Source organism: Lactuca saligna, chromosome 4 (genome assembly GCF_052625555.1).
Source record: "Lactuca saligna cultivar CGN05327 chromosome 4, ASM5262555v1, whole genome shotgun sequence".
NCBI classification, from domain to species: Eukaryota; Viridiplantae; Streptophyta; class Magnoliopsida; order Asterales; family Asteraceae; genus Lactuca; species Lactuca saligna.
The window spans coordinates 304,616,510-304,641,744 of NC_136420.1; the positions used below are offsets into that span (position 1 = coordinate 304,616,510).

At 36.2% G+C, this 25,235-nt stretch overlaps 1 protein-coding gene and 1 long non-coding RNA gene across 2 annotated transcripts; both read right to left on the reverse strand.

Annotated features, from left to right (window-relative positions):
- Nucleotides 1-1,394: 1,394 nt before the first annotated feature.
- Nucleotides 1,395-2,970, reverse strand: LOC145039306 (F-box/RNI-like superfamily protein). The gene is made up of 5 exons (XM_078987374.1): nucleotides 2,779-2,970; nucleotides 2,509-2,655; nucleotides 2,074-2,209; nucleotides 1,812-1,910; nucleotides 1,395-1,703 (listed from the first exon to the last, which is right to left on the reverse strand). Exons 1-5 carry the CDS (start codon nucleotides 2,874-2,876, stop codon nucleotides 1,494-1,496), a joined length of 690 nt encoding a protein of 229 aa, XP_078843500.1. The 5' UTR covers nucleotides 2,877-2,970; the 3' UTR covers nucleotides 1,395-1,493.
- Nucleotides 2,971-10,211: 7,241 nt separating this feature from the next.
- LOC145039307 (uncharacterized) lies at nucleotides 10,212-11,238 on the reverse strand. The gene is made up of 3 exons (XR_013679808.1): nucleotides 11,023-11,238; nucleotides 10,666-10,950; nucleotides 10,212-10,508 (listed from the first exon to the last, which is right to left on the reverse strand). It is a non-coding gene; the product is annotated as an uncharacterized LOC145039307 (long non-coding RNA).
- Between the last annotated feature and the right edge of the window lie 13,997 nt (nucleotides 11,239-25,235).

Consider the following 25,235-nt stretch of genomic DNA (forward strand, 5'->3'; position numbering starts at 1 on the left):
TCTGAATTACTTTGTTGCTGCACTGTTAATAATAACCGAGACCCTTGCTGAAGCTAAGCATCCACGAATCCAGGCTCGCCATTTATCCCCAAAATCCATTTGTTGCATGATTGAATCTAGGAAATCCCAGCTAATACAATCAAAAGCTTTTTCAAAGTCAACTTTGAATATGAACGCTTTCTTTTTGTTCTTCTTTAACCAGTTAATGACTTCATTGAGGATTAGAGGCCCATTTAGGATGTTCCTATCTTTAATGAAAGTTGTTTGTTCTTTGCTGACCACATGATGAATCACTCTTTTCAACCGCTCAGCTAGGACCTTTGAAGTCGTTTTATATAGACATCCAATTAGGCCGATAGGGCGGAAGTCGTTTAACGTGATCGGGTCTTGTACCTTTGGGGCTAACGTGATAAAAGATGAGTTACATCCTTCATCAATGAGCCCTGTGGCTTCAAAATGCTTAACTGCTAGATAGAAATCACTACCAATTTCCTCCCGGTGCTTCTTTAGAAAGGCGAAAGAGAATCCATCAGGCCCGGGAGCCCTATCCGAGCCACACGCTCAGATTTTACCCCATTTTAACTTTTTGGAAAATATAAAATCTAAAAGTTGGTTCAAAAAGATAAAACAAACACTCCCTAAAACATAATATTACGTTACTTCTAAATTCTATAGAAATAACAAATAATATATGTTTGTGTTAATAGTTAATTATTTGAAAATTTATACATGAGAGGGGATAAATTATATTGCAAATATAATATCAAATGTAATAAAGTGTTTTAAAAATGAAAATGATCGGAAAACTCTTTGTAACTAAATAGTTTAATATGATGAAATAAGTTATAATAATGTTCTATATAATATAACATGTTTTTAATTATATATTTAAAATTTATTTTATATCGTTTTATATTTGTCAATTAGTTTATCAGCTAGTTTAAAAAAAACGTTATTATTTTATCAGCCAGATTATCATGCAAAAACTAGTTTTTCAGCTTAGAGTTTGAGCAGTTAGTACCGAATCTTGATTGTGTCGGTATTGTACTAGAACCGGTACCGAACCATTCTATTTACAAATAAGTTCATTCAACATTTTCAATAAATTTTCCAAATATACCTTTATATATCATTAATTATTATCTATATAAATATCTGTTTATGTCATTTTATATTCTCCATTTATTTTATCACTTATATTTTTACTAAATGATATTAGTTTATCAATTAGCTTCTCATATCTTACGAGACAAAAGCTAGTTTTTGAGATCAATCTATTTTTCAATCTCCTATTATTTTGCATTTTGCATTTTTTTTGTCTTGTACATTTATTGGCCAAAAATCCAAGCTTTAAACAATTTATCAAGCAATCAAAACAAAATTACCAACAAAGATGGAGAAAACACACAAAGTTTCCATTTTATTATGTCAATAAATAAATTACATACAATCACAACAATCTGTACACATTTTTTTTTACCAATAGTAAGCCCTCAAAAAACAGGTAACAGAGGGGCATTTTCGATATTAAGCAGTGATTGAGGGGTGATTTGAAGAGCTGGACGTATTTCCAAAAGGGCAATAAAGGAATCAAGAGGGATTCTCATACCCCATACATTTATTGACTCCAATTTCCGACATTTATTTACAAGAACTTGAAGCCCATTTTCAGTAACATGACGACATCCCCATAATACAACACTCTGCAATTATGTGAAATATAATCAATATCATTTTTTTTTTTATATACTTGTATAAATAGCAAAGTACTTTCATTTATTTTATTTGTATTTCAAATTCGGGCAGCTGACCTTCAAATTCGGGCAGCTGGTGGAAATTGCAAATAAAGATTCATCTGTTATGAAAGTGCCCCCAATGTTTAGGTGTTGCAATGAATTGGCCCTTGAAATCTGTACATGGTCAACAAGAAAAGGTCAACTTGTTTGTTCTCAAGAAGCCAAAAGCCAAAAACAATCAAGTAATCTAGATTATGATATTGAAGATTAGAGGTCCATTATGTAAAGAAAATGCATGATTCTTGATGATTCTGAATGTTTTTGATAAAACACATACCAGTTGAGCAACACCTTTGTCTGTGATCCCTGTCATTCCCCATAGTGATATGCAGGTAAGATTGGCGATGCATTTTGCTGTTGATAACTGGAATAATCCGTTATCTGTTATTTGGCAACCCCATCGGCTTTTTGAACTGAAAATCATAACAAAAACAATCAGAAATCCAATCCAAAACATCAAATACCTTGTAATTTGCATCTGATGATTGATTTCGATGCGTGTTTCAAAGTTGTTATGCCTAAATTTCTATGAACTTTAACCTAAATTACAAATCATAATCACTTTTTTCCCAAACAATCAAAATTGATCGATGAAATTTCCTCATCAGCGTCAAAAACTTTCTCAAGGAATTTGTAATTGAAATGCTAAACACAGAAAACAGAGAGAGGGGGGGGAAAAGCGTAAAAAAGGTGGAGTGAGTGGAAAGCGTACATGTCAAGCTCCTTGAGACCATAAGCATAACAAACAAGGCGAGAAGTTGATTTATCATCCATTTTCCAACCTGCAAAACTCAATTTCTCTCTGCTTCCCATCGATTGCTTCACGCCTTCCCTCCATTTTCTACACACACTGCTCGTTCTTCATAATTCACATACAAACACAGTCAACACACATGCTAAAAAACGAAAAACGATCGAAATCTCAAAAAATAAAAAAAAAAATCGATTAGAAAACAAAAGGATCATAATTCATGAAACGTACTGCGCCAAATCCTTGAAGCAGGTGATGAAAACGAATATATGAGCAAGTAGGTCCATCGGAAGCTGGTCAATTTGAGCCTCTCCTTCTTCGATCGTCATGTTAGAGAGAGAAAAAAAGCCCCAATTCTAGAGAGAGAGAGAAAGAAGAAGGGTTTAATCGTCGTTTTAAGAGGTTTTCGTGAGGAGGTGTAGAAGAAAGCAATGGCGGAGGAATGTTGTCATCGTTTCACCATCAGATTCTCTCCTCCACACGTGTCACTTTTTTGAATATTCAACATGGAACCCATCTCATGCTTATTTTGATTGTACCTTGTGCAAGTTAAGATGTACATTGAATAAGAAAGTGTCTCCACTTTATGTGACTATTACTTGTACTTTTCCGATTGTGTAATTTGTTATTTTTTTCAATTCTATATTAAAATATAAAATAATACTTGTAAGCTAAATACGTAAACTCTTATGTATATTACAACTTTTCTTGGCATTTGTGACGCTAGGGGACTTTGGAAGATAGGATAGGGTACAAAAATATTTTATTTTTAGCACAAAAAAAAATTGTATGTTTGGACAAAAACATGTTTATATGTTTTTATATGAGATAATAGTTTTTAATATTTCGGCTAATGGCATTTTTGGTCCGGTTAGCATGACATACATATTTTTTTTAACAATGAAAACTTTATTGATATTTTTTTGGCAAAATGCAAGAGAGAAAATACAATTAGAAAGAGGATGCAACAATATGAAAGCTATACCAAGCATGCTAATATAAGCTAAACAATTTTGATCTATGACTAACCAAATAAAAAAAAAATCGTTGTGATTTTCGATCCTTTTAAACACCAATGTGTTCTTGCTTTCAAGACGAACACAAAATTGATAAGACAATTATATGAAGTTGTTTACCTTTATCTTTGAAGCTACACTAAGCCCATCATCAATGAAGATTTGTTGGATTGAAGAAGAAGAAATGACATTAAGTTCGTTCCAAGACCTTCACTTAGATGTCACAAAAGTATAAACAAGTCACATAAGTATGATTAATACCTTCACTTAGATGTCATCATAGTGAACATAACGTATGCTAGATTTCAATTGATATCTACGAACCAAATTCAGAGTTAACGAGATGCAATTCAAGATTGATTGTCATCCAAAACATATTAAGTATGTTGGATTTTATTCGAGTTAGAATTGATTTTTTTTTTCTTTCATATTTGAGTTGTCTTAGCAATCTTATGTAGAAAACTCCATTGGAGTCGAATGTCCAATCCAATTTGTCTTTGGAATTTGTAATTTGGGTACAAAAAATAAACTGCACCATGGCAACCAAATAAGTTACTTCAACAACACATGTACAAGGTTCAGGACCCTAACATGTCGGAGATCTTGTGTGAAAATAAAAATAAGGCCCCATAATTTTTTTTATAAAGTATTATTAAGTAATTTTGTTATCACTAAATTCAAAACTCAAAGATACTATCAAACATCTTGTAAATGCATGACCATAACATCATGTATCCATTCAATAGATGTTCTAGTTTCTAGGATCATACATGTTCATTGGAGTATCTTCTTTGTCATCATCATTACCATTCAAGGTGGATATGTCTTCATCTACAAAAGGCATATCTTCTAGAACTTGCAGTTCAAATTCTTCTTCTTTAAATTCTTCCAGAACATCATGAACTTCATCCATGTTTTCTAGCACATGTAATTCAACGTCTTCTTCTCTGTGTTCTTACACAACTAACTCCTCATGATGATGATGTTTCGACATTTGTTTAACGATGAATCGATAGATAGATCCTCTTTAACTATGAACAAATTGTTATTCTTTTTGTTTTCTTTTTATGTTTAGAACAATCCGACTCAAATTTTCTAGTTAGAGGCAACTTGTTTTAACGAAAAAAACCCAATGTTAATAACTTAACAATATATATTTCTAATATTTATTGAAAGTTAATGTTTAAAATAGTTAGAACAACAAACAAAATTCTTGTTTCCTAACATTTCTAAACATCGGACTATATTATATTAATATTAAAAGTCAAAAAATAGGAATCCCTTTTCCGCCCTCTCCCACCCCCACCCTAAAATTTGCTAATGCTCTATTCTAACTCCTCTATACCAAATATTGAAAAGCTAAAACTATAAAGCTAGATGATAGAGTGATAAACATAATTCACAAGACACTATGATATATATAAGAAAAAACAAGAACATTGTTTTATTACTTCCTCTACTATATTATTCTGTAACTTCATTATAAATTCATAAATAAATCATTCAAAAAATAAGCATTTAGCCTGGGAGAGAAAGAAGCTAAGCATCTGTGGAATTTAGGAAATTTAAAAAGAGACGAGCAACACTGACAATCTATTTTTACTGTTATTAGGTTTGTTAGGGTTTGATATTTTTGTGAGTTTTATAAAACCTATAACATTTGATTGAACTTATACTAGAAACATATATGTATTTTTTATATACATAATTTCCTTAAATTTTTTATAATATAGAATTTATGATAAGATTTTTTTTTCATAATTAAAATTACTTTAAGATTGCAACCAAATGTTACATTGTACATATAGTTAGCTGCTAATTTCTTTAATAAAAACACATAAAATGTATTTTATAAATCATTACTATATATTTTCCCTAAATTCGGATGCCCCTTAAAATCGGAGGCCCTTTGCGACCACACCACTCGCACACCCTCTGGGTTGCCACTAAGAAGACCTTCGCTGACTCTAAGTCCATTTGAATTATGCATAGAAGCTCCTCAGTGCAAAAGTAAGAATTTTTGTATTGATTTTTAACACGAAAGCCTTGGGAGTTTTAGCTTTACTAGCACAATCTCAACCAAATGTCATGCCAAAAAAGTGGTTTCTTCCCATCTCCAATCTTTCTTGCGGAACATTTTCCCAAAGAAGTATTGGTGTGCTTATTTTTATCAAGATCCAACATGATTTTTACGATCCCTTTCCAAGTGTTGCGATTGCTTTCTAATGTTTCTCATGTTTGCAAAATATGCATTCATCAAAAGCAACTTTAGGGAGTGATGTGACCCGGACGAATTTGTAGGATGGGATCATTGTGAATAACAAAAATAGTGGGAGTAGTTGATGCTTCAAACCATTTATCTACCTAAGGTTTGAGACAAGTCTCATTTACAGTCATTTTGTGAACAACTAGATCAATTGTAGAAACAAGGTTATAAGATTTAATAGTCCCATGTAAGCCTTTAAAGTTAGACCTTAATGCCATCAAAAACTAAATCAAACATTGATCCTTCCTCCTAGTAATGTATGTTTTAAATGCTTCAAACTCAGAAAATTCAGTAAGAGTCAATTGATATCATAAATAGAACATCACAACATAGAAATCTTCAACATTTGAAGCATTATGTTTAGAGCTCAACTATTTGTTTTCAGATTATACTAATGATACTATAAAGCAAATTAGATTGGGTGTATGATCTATTCAAACGATTCCAAACTTCTTTAGCTTTATACTTGGCCAGTTGGGTACCATTGGATTGCACTACATTGTTGTTGATCCAATTGTAATCTTAGAATTATCATTTCACATATATCACACAACATTGCATGGTTTCTAACTTTCTCATCTTTAGGTTTACCTTATGTACCATCAACATAACCTTATCTATGTTTTACATTTGAAAAATTCTTCATCACATAACTATAATAGACATAACTTTTACCATCAATTCGAGTAGTAATAGACTAAAAAAAATCATATTATTGACCCATATTGACAATAATCAAAACAAACAATCCAATAGCAATAGCAAATATGAGCGATAATCAAATACCAACAAAAACGGAAAACATACCCATAAGAACAAGCAAGAAGCAAACAGAACGCTAAATTTGTGCTTGCTACAAAGTCTTCTACAATTATAAAATCAAAGAATATAGATTGTATTCATGAAGATTGAGAAATACATCTAGAATTATTATTAACTTAAAAAGTTTAATTAAAATGAAACGAAAACAAGACAATCAATATGGCAAAAAAAAGTTCAATACAAAAAGAGGCCGTAGCCCAATTTTAATATGATAAAACCGATTATATGCATTATTGGAGGTGTGATTTGTGTTATGTTTTAGAGTGCCGACATTTAAAAAAAATTAAATCTACAAGATACAAGAAAACGTAATTGATGAAAGGTGCACTAAAAAATCACTTGAGCATTCGCAAATATGGACTAGTGTTTGTGAAACTAGATTGATTAAGACTCAAAGATCAATTGTGTGTAGATATAAAGTGATCTCGAACTTGTGTGAGTTGTTAATTGTCAAAAAAGAAGACGATAAAATGTGTTTTTCAGAAAATAATTCTAACATTAAATCCTGCACATCCGGTTTCATGCCACTATAAATTGAAGAGCATTTGATGCCTTTTGAGTCTTGACATCATTTAACAATAATAAAACATGGTGTCTAACACTTTTCCATGACGTTCAAAATTTATATTTTGGCATTATTAACACAATTTTTGAATTTGTTTATGAATCATATGGAGCTTGCTTGGTGCCTCTTTGTAAGTGATGTTAATTAATTGTTGAAAGCTTTTTACTACACCAATTATTGACATTGGTTGTGAGCTTGAGTGAATAAGTTGTGTCAAAGTAAAATTGTTTTCTCTTATTCTTTCGCATCATAAGTTGTGTCACTATCATCATGTGTTCGAGATTAAAAATTAACGAGGGGAGGAGAGGAGGGGAGGAGAAAGAAAGGGAAGCGGATGGAAGGAGAATGGGGAGGTGATAAATGCGTTCTTGGATTTAAGGGGAGCGAAAGAAACTTCGTTGTCAAATCAGTGGCAGATCCAGGATTAAAGTAAAGGAGTATCTCGACAAAAAAACCGCTTAATACACAATAAGAAAAAAAATCCAGAAAAAATTATTCTACTGAATTTTTTTTAGGGATATCCCGGGCTACACCAGGATATATACTAAATCTGCCAATGTATCAAATGACTTTCATCCTTGGCTAGGGTTCATTAGACTAAGTAGATGAATGAGAGAAGACAATGGTGGTAAAGACAGGGAAAAAATGAAGATGATTTGTGGGTGTGTATGTGTGTGTGTGAGAGAGAGAGAGAGATGAAGAACATGATATGTGAGAATGAAAAAGAATAAGATACACTGAGAATGTAGAAGTTGTGAGAATGAAGATGAAGAATCACTGATGTGAGGTTGTAGGAGAATGAAGATGAAGCAAGGGTAAAATATTTTGTTGCTTTACATCACAATCCATCCAAAATTAGATACAAATCACATTAATTTCTTCATTTCCTTTCCATCATAATCTCTTCTTTTTCTTCACTCCACCTATTCACAAAAAAAAACAAAAAAAAACAAAAAACAAAAAACAAAAACAAAAAACAAAAAACAAAAAACAAAAAACAAAAAGCAAAAAAAAAAAAAAAAAAAAAAAAAAAAAAAAAAAAAACAAAACAAAACAAAACAAAACAAAAAAAAAAAACAAATAATAATAATAATAATAATAATAATAATAATAACTAGATCCCCCCCCCCCCCCCCCCCCGGCCCCGCACGATGGGTTTTGGAAGGTGTTGCTTTTGTGTGCAATTATAGTGCATCGCCTTAATTGGTAGCCACAATAAAATATGTTGCTATTCTCTGCAATTCGTCCATTTGCAAACACGGTAAAAAATGAATATACATTGGCATTTTGTATTTTGATGATCCAAATTACAGAAAACTGAACATTAAAATGAAAGTACATTCCCCAATTTTGGTTTATATATGCCAAATTCCACGACCTAATGAAATTGCTGAAACAGTTGTGGTGTAAATTCCGCTTCTTCTTTTAGTTGATAAGTGTTATCCCGTGCAGGTGGAAGTCCTTCATCTTTATAATCTTTTTGTTCCATGTTTAAGTCTATGGTGTGACACATTAGTTCTTCCAAACCACAAAACATCTGAAACTTACCATGACAGATTATGGCATGATAACATGATGAAATTGGACCATGCTTGTTTAAATTATAAATTACTTAAAACATCATAGTTTTGATTTATAATATGATCTAAAAACGATATAAGGGAGGAAAAATTGACATAATGAACTTAAGACTGTGAAGAGTTCTTTCTAATTTATAAAAATTGACTACAGTAAATTTGTATTCAAAATGACATTAAAAGACATTCACAACATATTTAGTTCTTTAAGATTTTCAAGATCCTTGGTTATGTGACCAAAGAATTGATTGTGGGCAAGTGACATGTTCAGGAAAAAAAATAAAAAAGTTGTCAATATGAAAGTATTAAACGGAAAAAACGACAATTTTAAGATATATATATATATATATATATATATATATATATATATATATATATATATATATATATATATATATATATATATATATATATATATATATATATATATATATATAGGAATACTATATTTGATGGGATAAATCTGAACAGGGATGCCACATGCAACAAAAAAAATGTTCTAGGAGTAACATTTCAGATTAAGATTACTTTATCCAAATAAACAAAATAAAAATTATATACGGGTGAAATAGTTATTTTAATTTATATGAAAATAACCTTCTTATAAGAAGCATTAACTAAAAAATATGATAAAATCAAAATATTGGTGTTTAGTTTATTGTTAAAATGGTTTGTTGTTTTTTTAAGGGTAAAATGGTCATGTACTTACTGTTGTGGCTGAGAAAATTGGATAAGAAAAATACTAAATCAAATAATTCACATGTTGACAAAATCTTCTAGCTCAATTCCATCAAAATTTGTGATTCTTATAAACATTTATGATTAAGAGAAAAAGATTGTAATTTAAAACTTATCCAAAACCTTCATGTTCCCCTTCAACCCTAAGAGATGAAAAAAATTGTTTCTCCGATTGTATAAAACATGATATTATTTTTATAAATAAGTTTCTGAACTAAAAAAAATGGAAAAAGAAGTTGCACATTTTCCCTCACTTAACCCCTTCCATTCCATTTCCATCTCCAACATCATATTTACACTTACCATTCATTATACCACTAAAACTCTAAAGTCCTATGGCAGGTCAAACCCTAAAGTCAACCCCATATGCATCTCTGTAATCATAGCCCTGTAAATTGATTGAAAACAAAATAGTAGTTGCTAATTTTTCCACAATTAGACCAATAGATAGGAATTTCAAAAAATTTAACACCACAATAAGAAATCAAAATAGAAACAAATAAATTTTTTTGATTGGTTTCTATTGCATCAATAAGAGAAGCATCAACATGTATCAATGCTTTAGTTTGACTTGTTTTAGGTTTTGACTTTTCAGATGGAATTACATTCCCTGTAAGAAGACGTAGTAGTGATTCATATAAATTAAAAATATGTTGAAATTATAGTCTCACCAAGTAGAGTTGAAAAAATTCTACAAAGCCTACAATAACCTCTTGCCTAAGTCTTTGGTTCCAATACAAAATCAAGACTCAATATTGAGAGAATAAGACAGTTTAGACTATTCACACAAAAAATGTAAAAGATGAACAAACTTGTCCCTATCTCATCATAACCATTAATAATGCAGAAAATGGTTATTACTTGTCGCAAAAAGCCTAAATAACCATCTAAATTTCCACAAGGCCAAACCTATCAAAATGGGAAATTTTTTGTTCTATGAAGTCTTGAAGTCTTCATTCTTTTAGAGGCACACATACCTGTAAATAAATATAAAGTCAATTAAAATTTTTAATTAAAAGAGAACAAATAAAATAACTGATATCATGAGTCTATGACCCAAATAATAGGATTGTGTGTCATAAATATTGGATAATGAACTTAATGGGGGGTAGAACTTAATCCAACTTCACGCACCTCCTTTTATTTTTCTTCCTTGCTCTTCGCCTAATCAAAAGGATCTAAAATATGAAAATGGAAATTTCATGTTTAAACTTATTATTTATATACAATATGGGCTTTGCATATGGTATTATTTATTGTTTTCTACTAATTTGAAAAGAAAACATAAAGAGTTTTGAAGAAGTTTCATCTTAAATTTCCCTCTATAAAGGTCGGCTTTGGCATTTTGCATGACAGATACAACAACTTGGAGCATCCAATTACGCAAAATTACAGTGCTATCATCTTTCATGAAGTCCACTGCAACCATGAGAATGGAACAAATTTAAGGAAAATACTATTAATTTATTATATAGTTGGTAAAAGTTATACCTTTATTGTTTCTTCCAGTGAAAACTATAGTCCCTGTTTCATCAGATGCAGCAATAATAAAATCACTTGATGGCTTTTTTGGATATTCAAGATGGATTATCGCTATCTTGCACCATTTTCCGAGGTGTCTTCTACTTCCATTTGGACCTTACAGTCCACCTGAAAAATAAAACTCTCCTCCTCCTACTTGTTTTTAGGATAAATAAATATAACAAAACAAATAGTTAGTTCAAATCAACCTCTTTATAGAATTCAATTGAAGTTCATATGGCATATTGAATAGTTACGCACTTTGGGTAAGAATTCAAAGCATATAGCTTTAGAATACACTTTTTAATTAAATTACAAATTTGGCCAAGAAAGTTTTAATAACATACGTCACTCATGAACATTGAAGTGATAGTTATAAAGTTTCTATATCACAATTCTTGAGCAACGCCGTCTGGACAGATTTGGTTGAAGTTTGTTTGATGCATTAAATTGAACACTTTGAATGCATCTTTAAAATTTTCTTCATTTATCAATTACGTGGTACTGAAAGAAAATACCGTCAATCAGAAGATAACATAAGAGTAGGGTAATTTTCACTATTGTTAACATAGAGGTGAAGAAAAGTAAAACAAAATAATAGTCGTCAAGCTTAGGGAACTTCAAATTTTGGTAACAATCTTCATTTATTAATCAAGTACAGTTATGCAGTAACAAATCATAATACATACAGCTTCGTATGATTCTTCATGAAACATTGATCACCAAAAAATATAGCGTTTATGAACCTCTAACCATTGAATCTAAATTTCGAAAATAAGAATTTTTTATTTGAAATTGAAACATAATAGGAAAAAAAATTGAATAGCGGCGACTCAAAAAAACCTAAACCCAAAAAAAAAAAGTGTATAGAAATGAAAGACGATCATAAAAGTAGAGAAAGTAACCATACCTCTCACCGGTTGTTCGTAGGGTGTCGTCGGTGGTGTTTCCGACAGAAGCAGATGGAGTTCTATATATGTCGTCAACGGTGTCAGGTGACGGAGGCGACGAACGACGGCGGAAAGCATTTCTGCGGAAAAAGCATCACGGTCAGTTGCGGAGTGTAACACCGTAAAATTTCAAGACAATTTTTTTTTGGATTTTATAGAAACAAAATTCATTTAATATTCGCAAAAACACCCATGCTTGAAATTCAATCCATGTCATACAAAAATCCTAAGATCTCATAACATAAAAATCTCGTGTGTGTACTGATCAAGCCGGCGCCTTCTCACGATCGTCACTAGTACCTGAAACAAATAACACCAAACACTGTAAGCACAAAGCTTAGTGAGTTCCCCAAAATACCACATAAAACACATATTAGCCACTCGAGGCTATAACTCTGTGGGTCCGTGCACCCAAACTCTGTGAACCCTCAGGTTCTAACTCTGTAAACATGCACAACATAAATCACATAGAATAATGCAGTGCAACACGTAACACATATATAGCACACAAACATTGTTTCACATAACTCTAGTTACCTAGTCAAGGTAAAGTATAGTGAGAAGACTCGCATCGCGTATCTCGATAACTATCTGCCTCGTAACAAATGTGATCTAGCCTCCGCCTAATCACACAAGATAATACACCCATAAATACAACTGAACTCAACCCTAAAGGTCAACATGGTCAACGATCAACTTTGACCAGACTCGGGGAGTACACTAGGGCGACTCGGCGAGTCTACATGTGTCCACTGATTCCCTGGGATCTTCTCTCAACACGTCGAGTGTTTTCCTAACTCGACGGATTCCACCTGGCATGAGTCGCGGGGCCACCACAACTCAACTCGCCGAGTCTCAAGAACAACTCGGCGAGTTCCGGCTTGACTCAGTCCACCCGTCAACCCTCTCTGACTCTCCCTGACTCACTGAGTCAACCCCTTAACTCGGCAAGACCACTCGCTGAGTGGTTATGGACAATCTTCATGCTACTCGCCGAGTCTGTTCTTCAGACTCGGCGAGTCTATGCCATGCATCAAATCAAACTCACTCCTGAGGTCAGATCTATTCCAATAACTCATAGATCCAGTCCTTCCAAGCTCATTCATCACGTAAAGTTACTATCTTGGTGCCCATGTAAAGGTTCAAAGGCCTTATTTGAAGATATGGTCTCTAGAATGCTATTCTAAGCTCATGGCCTCCATTAACACTCATAAAGCTTGAGGAAAAAGGGTCTCTTGACCTCTTTGGGTCCATATCTAAAGCATCAACACGAGAAGAGGCCATTTACTCCATGGATCATTCTAAAAAGGCCACAAAGAAACCCTATCTCTAAGATTTACACCAAGGACTGAGAAAGGAACGAATGATTACCTCAAATGAAGTCTCTGAGCTCAGAAATCACTGGATTAGCACCTTCTTTGGTCTCCTCTTGCCTTGGTCCTCTTCTATAAGCAAAACACCCACAAATAATCAAGGATCTTCCTCTTCTCTCTCACAAAACGCTTAAAGACTCTTTAGGGTTCTCTCTGGGGTTGGTGACCGCAAATGACAGCCATAAGCCCCTTTAAATAAGTCTCATACACTGGAAATTAGGGTTTCATTAAACAGCGTGGACTCGCCGAGTCCGAACACGAACCCGCGCCCATAACCGTGATCATACTCGGCGAGTTTGCGCTCCAACTCGCCGAGTCTCCTCACAAATCACCAACAAATGCAAAATAACTAATACCTGGGAATCCGGGCTGTTACAATTCTCCCTCACTAGAACTAGACTTCGCCCTCGAAGTCTCGTTCTGCAAATAACTCTGGATGCTGCTCACGCATCTCACGCTCCGGTTCCCAAGTCATCTCGGACCCCTTCTAATGTTGCCACTGAACCAAAACCAAGGGTACCCCCTTGCTCCTCAGAACCTTGACCTTTCGATCCATAATTGCGACTGGTCTGTTTGCATAGTTCAGGCTCGCATCCACCTGAATGTCCTCTAATGGCACTACCACCGACTCGTTAGCTATACACGTCCGTAATTGCGACACGTGGAAAGTGTCGTGAATCTGCCCCAAGTCTGCTGGCAATTCCAAACGATAGGCTACCCTGCCTACCCTCGCGACCACCCGAAATGGACCAATATATCAGGGCCCAACTTGCCCCGCTTCCTAAATCGAATCACTCCTTTCCAAGGAGAGACCTTCAGGAGCACAAAGTCGCCGACCTGAAACTCAAGCTCGGACCGGCGTCTGTCCGCATAACTCTTCTGACGACTCTGAGCGGTCAACAACCTTTGTCTGACCTGTTGGATCTGCTCTGTTGTCTGAAGTACGATCTCAGTACTGCCCATAACACGCTGTCCGACTTCTCCCCAGCAAATGGGGGTCCGACAGCTCCTCCCATACAACAGCTCAAAGGGCGGCATACCAATGCTCGAATGATGGCTGTTGTTGTAGGAAAACTCTGCCAAGGGAAAGTACGTATCCCAACTTCCCTGAAATCCAACACACATGCCCGGAGCATGTCCTCGAGCGTATGAATCGTCTGCTCACTCTGTCCGTCTGTCTGGGCGTGATATGCGGTACTAAAATGCAGTCTAGTACCCAACTCCTCGTGAAACTTCTTCCAGAATCTGGAAGTGAAACACACATCACGGTCTGAAACAATCGAAATTGGCACTCCATGTCGTGATACCACTTCCCTCACGTACACCTCTGCTAATTTCTCTGCGGAAGAACTCTCACTGATAGCAAGGAAGTAGGCGCTCTTCGTCAATCTTTCCATAATCACCCAAATTGCATCGACTCCCCTAGCAGTCCTTGGCAATTTGCTGATAAAATCAATGGTGATCTGTTCCCACTTCCATTCGGGAACCTCCAATGGCTGCAACTTATCATGTCGTCTCTGGTGCTCGGCCTTAACCCTACGGCAGGTCAAGTACCTCTCAACATACCACACAACATCCCTCTTCATACAGGGCCACCAATACACTTTCCTCAGGTCCAAATACATCTTAGTGACCCCAGGATGGATCAAGAATTTTGACCGATGAGCCTCTTCCATCAAAATGGTACGCGTCCCTCCCACAAACGGTACCCAAATCCACCCCTGAAATGTCATAATCCCCCGACCATCAGTAACAAACTCCGATACCAACCCTACAACTCGCTCTTTCTTCTGGTTCTCTGATCTCGCTGCCTCAGCCTGTGCTCCACGAATGGTGTCCAACACCGGAGCTATTACGGTCAAACGCAAACATACACCTCGCAACGGGGCGCTCTCCGCCCTGCGGCTCAGGGCGTCGGCTACTACATTAGCCTTGCCCGGATGGTACAGGATCTGACAATCATAATCATTAACCACATCCAACCACCTCCTCTGCCGCATATTTAGGTTGGGCTGATCCATCAAATATTTCAGGCTCTTATGGTCCGTGTATATCGTACACCGAACCCCATACAGATAGTGACGCCAAATCTTGAGGGCGAACACTACTGTCCCCAACTATAGGTCATGGATGGGATACCTCGTCTCATGTGGCTTCAGCTGCCTCTATGCGTATGCTATCACATGCCTTCTCTGCATCAACACCGCTCCCAACCCCAAGATCGACGCATCACAATATACCACAAAATCCTCCATCCCCCCTGGGAGGGCTAACACCGGGGCTTCACATAACCTTTGGCGAAGCGTCTCAAAGGAGGCCTGCTGATCGGGGCCCCATGAAAAAGCGACACCCTTCCGGGTCAATCTGGTGAGTGGCACTGCGATTTTAGAGAAATCCTTGATAAATCTCCGATAATAACCGACCAACCCTAGAAAACTCCTGATCTCGGAGGGTGACCTTGGCACCTCCCAATTCATCACCGCCTCAACTTTGGCCAGGTCGACCAATATCCCTTTCTGGTTAACGAGATGTCCTAGGAACTGGACCTCTCGGAACCACAATTCACACTTGGAGAAGCTGGCATAAAGCCTCTCCGATCTCAGAACTCCGAGAATCTCCCTCAAATGCTCCTCATGCTGCTCTCTAGATCCCAAATATACCAAGATATCGTCAATGAATACAATCACCGACCGATCCAACATCGGCCTGCACACTCGGTTCATGAGATCCATGAACACTGTCGGGGCATTGGTGAGCCCGAAAGGAATCACTACAAACTCATAATGCCCATAACGCATCATGAATGTTGTCTTCTGGATGTCCTCATCTCACACCCTCACCTGATGATATCCGGACCTCAAATCGATCTTAGAAAACCAAGATGCTCTCTGTAACTGATCGAACAAATCGTCGATCCTCGGCAACGAGTAACGGTTCTTGACCGTCAGCTTGTTCAACTCCCAGTAATCAATGCACATCCAGTGTGAACCATTCTTCTTCTTGACGAAAAGGATAAGCGCTCCCCACGGTGAGCTGCTTGGCCGAATAAACCCCTTTCCCAGCAGCTCCTGAAGCTGTGAGGATAACTCTTGCATCTCTGGAGGTGCAAGACGATAAGGCACCTTGGCGATAGGCGCGACCCTCGGAACCAAATCGATACTGAACTCCACTTGCCTCACGGGAGGCACACCCGGCAACTCCACTGGGAATACATCCGGAAAATCACGCACTATCGGAACCTCCTCAACTGACCTCGGCCTCTCTGAATCAACCCTCGTATCCATCACATACGCCACAAAGCCCTTACAACCCTGCTGTAGACACTGCCTCGCCCTAGCGGCCGAACAAAACGCTGACCCAGAACGGGTACCTTCGCCGTACACCGTAAGAACTCCCTCACTAGGGTCTCGTATGGTCACCAGCTGTCGCTCGCAGTCGATAACCGCACCGAATCTGCTCAACCAATCCATGCCCACAATGACACAGACATCACCCATCGCAATAGGAACCAAATCAATCGGGAACTCAACACCGAAAATCTCGAATACGCACCCGCGGATCACCTCCGTAGCATATATCGCCCTCTCGTCAGCTATGGAAACTCTCAGAGGCCGACTCAGCGCCTCGTGACTAACACTGATATGTTGACTAAAAGCCAAAGATACAAAAGACCGACTCGCACCCGAGTCAAATAACACCAAGGCAAGTACAGAATTCACAAGAAAAGTACCTACGCATAACATAGTATAAGCATAATATCTCAACATCAAAATAAATACACGAAAGAAGACATACCATCCACGACATCGGGCGTTGCGCGGACCTCCTCCGTGGTCAACTGAAAGGCTCTCCCTCGTGCCCTCGGTGCCTCGGCCTTCACTGGCCGACTCTCGGTAGCTCTGATGGCGGCAGGGGCAGATCCCTGAGGTGCACCTTGAGCTGATCCCCGCAACTGCGGACACTCTGCCTTCCGGTGTCCGGTCTGGTTGCAGTGAAAACACACCGCAAACCCCTTGAGGCAGTCCTTGGCTATATGCCCCTCCTTGCCACATTTGTAGCAAGATCCAGCTCTGCATACTCCATCATGACCCTTGCTGCACTTTCCATAAGTGCGACCCTTCTGGCTCCAAGATTTGGGATCAGCGGGCTTGGCCTGCTTGGCTGTCGGCTGGGACTGTGTTGGTCGTCGATCCCTCCCCTGAGACTCCGCCTCCTCCCTGGCCTTAGTCTCTAGCTCAATATCCCTCTTCCGGGCATTTGCCTGAAGCTCGGCAAATGTCCGGTACGAGGAGTTCGCCACGAACTCCCGAATGTCTCGCCTCAAGATACTTAAATATCGGCTCATGCGTGCCTGCTCAGTGGACACGTGCTCAGGGCAGAACATCGCCCTCTCATGGAACATCCTGGTAATCACCGTAACAGACTCAGTACCCTGCTTGAGGGTCAGAAACTCCTGGGCCAAACGCTCCCTCTCCACCTGGGGAACGTACTCATCTCGGAACATGGCAGTGAACCTCTCCCAGGTCACTACCGCAAGCTCAGCAGGCGAAAAGTGCGCTGTCACAAACTTCCACAAGTCCTTCGCTCCCAAGCGAAGCTGGTTTAGCGCGAACCGAACTCTCAAATGCTCAGGAGATGAGCAAGTGAAGAAACACCCCTCTATGTCTGAAATCCACCTCATGACCGCCACCGGGTCCTAGGTCCCGTCAAACTCTGGCGGTTTTGTGTTGCTGAACTCTCGGAACAGCAACGCATCACCACCCTACGGCCTCGCAGCAGCAACAGCTGCAGTGGCCGCCGCAACAGTAGCCTCAGAAATGGCAGCATAATGCTCGTCGAAAGTCTCAATAAGCGTGGTCTTAATAGACCCGAACATCTTTGGTATCTCTGCTCTGATGGCCGCAGCCACCTCCTCGTGGATGATCCGGCGGATCTCCTCATCACTAGCCCCACTGCTCTCTGGCATAAGACGTGTCCTCACCATGATCTACCTCTGAAATACAACATACGATAAATTAGAATCCATTCGAGCATACTCACACTCAACAACTCTTCCCTCCTTGATCCTTGGCATTCCGAAGGTTCTTACTTGAACTGTACACCGCCCCGGTGCTTTCAGTAGTACGGGCCCAATACTACTGTCCGCACCGTTTCAGTATACACCCCAAATCCTCCTCTTTGGATCCCAAGTTCCAAGTACTCTATCGCTCTCTAACAGATCTCTCATAAGCTCCTCGCTGCTACCTATTCACTCTCAAGCATCTCATAGCAGCTCACCTCTCCCTAGGCTAAAGCATCATAAATCAGGGCACTCTAGTCCTAATAGGAATACCTAGCCTGCTCTAGCAAAAGAATACATCATATCAATCTCATAAACATATAATATAAGGGTATTTTGGGAACTCACCGTTCGGGTGCTAACTGATCGTACACACATTTCTACTCTGAGTTTCTCTAAAAATCTTTTACTTCTTTTAGAAAATTTGGTTCTCTTTTGAAAATATTTTCCAAATCCTCAGTTTAAGTTCAAATACTCCCGAAGGTGTACCCGAATCCCTCAAACCAAGGCTCTAATACCAACTTGTAACCCCATAAAATTTCAAGACAATTTTTTTTCGGATTTTATAGAAACATAATTCATTTAATATTCATAAAAACACCCATGTTTGAAATCCAATCCATGTCATACAAAAATCCCAAGATCTCATAACATAAAAATCCCGTGTGTGTACTAATCAAGTCGGCGCCTTCCCACGGTCGTCACTAGTACCTGAAACAAATAACACCAAACACTGTAAGCACAAAGCTTAGTGAGTTCCCCAAAATACCACATAAAACACATATTAGCCACTCGAGGCTATAACTTTGTGGGTCCGTGCACCCGAACTTTGTGAACCATCAGGTTCTAACTCTGTAAACATGCACAGCATAAATCACATAGAATAATGCAGTGCAACACATAACACATATATAGCACACAAACACTGTATCACATAACTCTAGTTACCTACTCAAGGTAAAGTGTAGTGAGAAGACTCACCTCGCGTATCTCGATAACTATCTTCCTCGTAACAAATGTGATCTAGCCTCCGCCTAATCACACAAGATAATACACCCATAAATACAACTGAACTCAACCCTAAAGGTCAACATGGTCAACGATCAACTTTGATCGGACTCGGGGAGTACACTAGGGTGACTTGGCGAGTCTACATGTGTCCATTGATTCCCTGGGATCTTCTCTCAACACGTCGAGTGTTTTCCTAACTCGACGGATTCCACCTGGCATGAGTCGCGGGGCCACCACAACTCAACTCTCCGAGTCTCAAGAACAACTCGGCGAGTTCCGGCTTGACTCAGTCCACCCGTCAACCCTCTCTGACTCTCCCTGACTCACTGAGTCAACCCCTTAACTCGGCAAGACCACTCGCTGAGTGGTTATGGACAATCTTCATGCTACTCGCCGAGTCTGTTCTTCAGACTCGGCGAGTCTATGCCATGCATCAAATCAAACTCACTCCTGAGGTCAGATCTATTCCAATAACTCATAGATCCAGTCCTTCCAAGCTCATTCATCACGTAAAGTTACTATCTTGGTGCCCATGTAAAGGTTCAAAGGCCTTATTTGAAGATATGGTCTCTAGAATGCTATTCTAAGCTCATGGCCTCCATTAACACTCATAAAGCTTGAGGAAAAAGGGTCTCTTGACCTCTTTGGGTCCATATCTAAAGCATCAACACGAGAAGAGGCCATTTACTCCATGGATCATTCCAAAAAGGCCACAAAGAAACCCTATCTCTAAGATTTACACCAAGGACTGAGAAAGGAACGAATGATTACCTCAAATGAAGTCTCTGAGCTCAGAAATCACTGGATTAGCACCTTCTTTGGTCTCCTCTTGCCTTGGTCCTCTTCTATAAGCAAAACACCCACAAATAATCAAGGATCTTCCTCTCTCTCTCACAAAACGCTCAAAGACTCTTTAGGGTTCTCTCTGGGGTTGGTGGCCGCAAATGACGGCCATAAACCCCTTTAAGTAAGTCTCATACCCTGGAAATTAGGGTTTCATTAAACAGCGTGGACTCGCCGAGTCCACTTTTGGACTCGCCGAGTCCGAACGCGAACCCGCGCCCATAACCGCGATCATACTCGGCGAGTTTGGGCTCCAATTCGCCGAGTCTCCTCACAAATCACCAACAAATGGAAAATAACTAATACCTGGGAATCCGGGCTGTTACACGGAGAAAACACCCAAATAGAGGTCGGTGAAGTAGTCAAGATCGGTGAAGAAGTAGATGGGAGAAGATCAGAGGTTTTGTGTTGAGGAAGATAAAGTGAGCGGAACAGCGGAAGGATCGGGAACAAAAAGACCTAACCCCTATGGTAACCCGAGTTACAGGACCCTGGTCAGGTACTGTAACTAAGCCAAGAGAATTTTAATATATATATAATAATAAAACGAGCCTTCATTTCCTTTCCTTTCTCTCTTAAAGAAAACTAAAGCACTTGGTGTATATAAGTTGTTATTTTGGTTTATAATTTCATGTAAAAGATTAATGCAATAAATATCCAAAAAGATTAAGTGATTATTCGTCACTCTCTATAGTTTTTCTCATACATAGATATTACATGAAAGATTATTGATGAGAGACGTATAATTTAAGAAAGTGTAATTCATAAGCAATTGAATTATGCACTTAAGCACGGTTAGTTAGGTCTTTTCCTTCATTTTTGGTTCTTTTTCCTGTTTTAGTATCAAATTATAAAAAAGTTGAAACATGGTTTACTTGTTTTCGTTATGTTTGTGGTTTTTGATGCGTGGAAGAGAAGATGAACTTTTTGATTATTGTTTCTATCATTTCATTGAAGATAAAGATAAAGAGTATAAATAGAGATGAAGATTTCAAAAATATCAAAAAAGTAAAGGAGCAAACACAGATTTAACCATTGAAATAACATGTATGAGTTTATCCTATTCATAAATTTGTAAAATGAGATTTTGAGAGCTTTTACGAACTTTTATTTTTTAGCTTGTAAGAATTAAACTTAATACATTTGGGGTAATTTTATTTTTAACAAAAAAAAAATTATAATTCAAAAATTACTTAGTAGCTTTTGAAAGATTTTATGAGATTTTAGTTTTACTTTTTATGTTACATTTATTTTTTCTAAACATTTTTATACGAATAAAAGTTATAACTTTCGATTTATAGCTATTGACTATCAGCTAATTTTTCTAAACATAGGTACAATCTTCCTATTAAACCCTTGTACTACAGACGCAAGCTCTACATTAAAAATAAAATCCCAACACAAGACATTAGATGTATCCATGGTTACTGCATGAGAAATTAAATTTCCTTCTATTTTTTGTTTCTATTTTTCTTCCTACCTATTTAAGATGATAACAAGTGTATAAATTTAGAATTTCAATCAAATTTAAATTAAATTTAATAACACTTATGACCATCTAAAATAGATAGAATGATACTAGGAATAAGAAGTAAAAGACTAGTGTACTGTCACATGGACAAACGTGATATTATGATGGCATAAATTAAGAGATATGCTAAATATTAGGTCCATCGACCTAAAGTGGGCCAACCTATAATATCAGACCCATATAGAAGCCGAACTAAACTTGGACCAAAATGACTTTCATGCTAATTTAAAGGGTTAAATTTATACGGCAAGTAATGGTATTGTAATTTATATTATTTTATATAAACTAACAACCTATTTTTACTAATTTAATATAAAATAAAATAAATAACAGTATATTTTGAATCTAATCTATATATACTGACATATTATATTTTATTTATCATAAGTTAACAAAAATAGACAAATTCTAATAACAAAATTAAAATAAGAGTTAAAGGATAAACTTTGTTTTAGAACATTTGAAATTTTATTAAAACACTAAGCAATGAGTTAGAAAATAAAATTGCAAGGTAATTGTTATAAGTAGGTTTTGAAGTAACAAAAAAACCCAATTAAGATTTTATTTTTTTACTTTTATTTATAAACCAATCAAAAGAATAAGACACTATACTAGTGAAATAAACAATTTTTTCCAAATCTTATTGTCGACAAATCATAAAGAATTTTGATACATCAAAATACACCATTACATGGTTGCAAAAGTGAAGAGAAACCCGGAAAAACCACTTCACACCGTTTGGAAATACAAGACTATATTTGCTAACCTAGATCGCAACAAATAAAACCTTGATTCTCATCCTCCTGTCGAGAAAAACAAAATAAGTATAAAAGGTCTAGATGAGGTCTAGTTTTCTCATATGTCTTTCTATGCTCTTAGGGATAATTTTAGAACAATAAAAAATTAGAATTTGAGATTAAGAACTTATTATGGACTTAGAATATTTGGCGGGTGTTTAACCCAATTATTGTTAACCTTAAGTGACTAGTAAGTATCAAACAATCTTAGAAGTTAGGCTTATTCAACCACTTAAGGTGATTTATACCAGGAGAATGTGTCCTTAAACCTATTTTGATGAATTTGTTTGATTAATTTCATATACTTAATATGTACTATGTGAAACTATATATAGTTTGTTCATTTCATGAAATCTAATTCAAAATATTTTTATTACAAATGGGGAACTCTTGGTTTCGAATTGAAACTATTTAAGCATCTTACTTGTGTATTCACATATGATGGATTGAGACTTAGTGTGACATTCATGAAGATCTACTTTTTATCTTGGAGTACGACTTTATAGATAAGTCATACATACACAAGGAACTTGCAACCCCAAGTGTGGTACTTGTGTGATGGTTTACAAGATACCTGGATTGGAACTAAAATGTAAATGGAAAGTGTATATGGTGCTTTGGACTAAGTATACATGAGCCTTGATTTTAGAACAAACAAATAAAGTATAGTGTGTAGATTGGCTACGATGTATGAGCCTAATATAACTATCACTGTGAGATAGGACCTTTAGATTATCTTTAGGCTGGAAATAGAAACGTATGCATTTAATTTTTTTAAAAATTGTTGACTTATTTCTATGTAATGCTTTATTCCACACTTATCAAACTTTGAATTATTGGTTTCTAGAACCTTTCACTTTTGGAACCCTTTCTGTTGAAAATGTTAAACTTAAAATATTTTGATACTTTTTTTATGGGTTTGACTTTGAGTTTTGATTATCACCATTATCTAGTACTTTATAAGAGTTTACCACCAATATACTCATTAGGCTTTCCAAACCTAACACTTTTATTTTGACATGTACTCAGATAAAAAGGAGAGTTGAAGACCAAAGTTAGAAGCAAAGAATTTATAGATAACTTTTAGTGTAATGAATCATTTACCTAGGTTGCATTACTACAAAATTGGTCTTTAGTCGGCGAGTACAACAACAAGCCTCAAATGTCAACTCCATCTTAATAATCCAACTATTAATGACCCCATCAACTCTTTTGAAAGAGCAACTTCGTTGGTCAAAAAGAACCTCAGAGGTTGGCTCCATATTCCAAAATTGGTAGCCTTAAAAGTAAATATGTGAATAGTAAATTAAATGCATTAATTTTAGCTTCATATCTCTTTGTCTTTCATCACGTCGACGCCTACATTTCTTTGTCTCTCATCGTGTCGACACTTGACCTCCATGTTGATGTCGTTTTCTGTATATATGAGCATAAAATGAATCAAATTTTACTCTGTTTACTTTTACCTATTTTAATAATACTTGATGTGTATCTAAGCATAAAATAAATGAGATTTTGTTATTTGGTGATATTATTTATTTTTAAATAAACTATTTTATAAATTATGGTTCCCAATTAACCTTCCTAGATCAATTAATCACTTAACCATTATTATCTTATATTTCGAGTTTGAAGGGTAAAATTTGATTCATTTTATAAAATAGTTTAAATAAACTATTTTATAAATTATGGTTCCCGATTAACCTTTCTAGACCAATTAATCACTTAACCCTTCAAACTCGAAATATATTTCGCTCAATGAAAACCACTTATTTTTTTAAAGAAATTTCAACTGCAACCACTATTATCTTATATTTCGAGTTTGAAGGGTGTTAAATCAACACAAGTTCTCATTAACATACTTGATATCATATATATATATATATATATATATATATATATATATATATATATATATATTTAATGAAATGATATTTTGTTTTAAAAAATATCTTTTATTTTAATAGTTCATACACATATTTTCTGTAAAAAAATATCTTATATTTTCGTAGTACACACACATACATACATACATACATATATACATATATATATATATATATATATATATATATATATATATATATAATGAAAAGTTATTCAAAAACTTAGATATTAATTTAAGAAATACATATGAAGACATACCAATTTATAATAAATAATATCAGTCTCAACGTCTACTGAAATAAGATATCACAATGATTGAAATTTTTATTTGGTTAAAAAAATAAATAGCTTTCATTAAACAAAGTAACATATAATAATTAAATTATAAAATCAATTGAAATATTACTATATGAGTTTTATTGTTACTCCCTTTTCAAAAACATATAAGTTATGCATTCCAAAGAAGGAGCGTGGAATCCATTTATACACGCCCACTCTAAAAAGCATGAATGTCCTCGTTACATCGCAGCCGTCCATCATTCACAAAGTCACAATTTCAAAACAACAGCCAGTTGGACCAATCGCTTTATGAAAACTAGAAGGTAACACAGTAACAACCACCAATCAAAACTCTCCACGTAAACCAAACCCCATCCACATCTGCAGTATAACAGTCACATTACATTCAACAAATTCAAGCAAATCAAACCAACTCTCGAAGTGTCAACAAAT

Excerpts from the sequence above, each read along its gene's own strand:
- LOC145039306 (XM_078987374.1), bottom strand. The coding sequence starts at position 2,876 with ATGACGATCGAAGAAGGAGAGGCTCAAATTGACCAGCTTCCGATGGAC. Across the intron at positions 2,656-2,778 it reads TGCTTCAAGGATTTGGCGCA|AACGAGCAGTGTGTGTAGAA; the intron begins GTACGTTTCATG and ends TGAATTATGAAG. Across the intron at positions 1,704-1,811 it reads CCAGCTGCCCGAATTTGAAG|AGTGTTGTATTATGGGGATG; the intron begins GTCAGCTGCCCG and ends ACATAATTGCAG.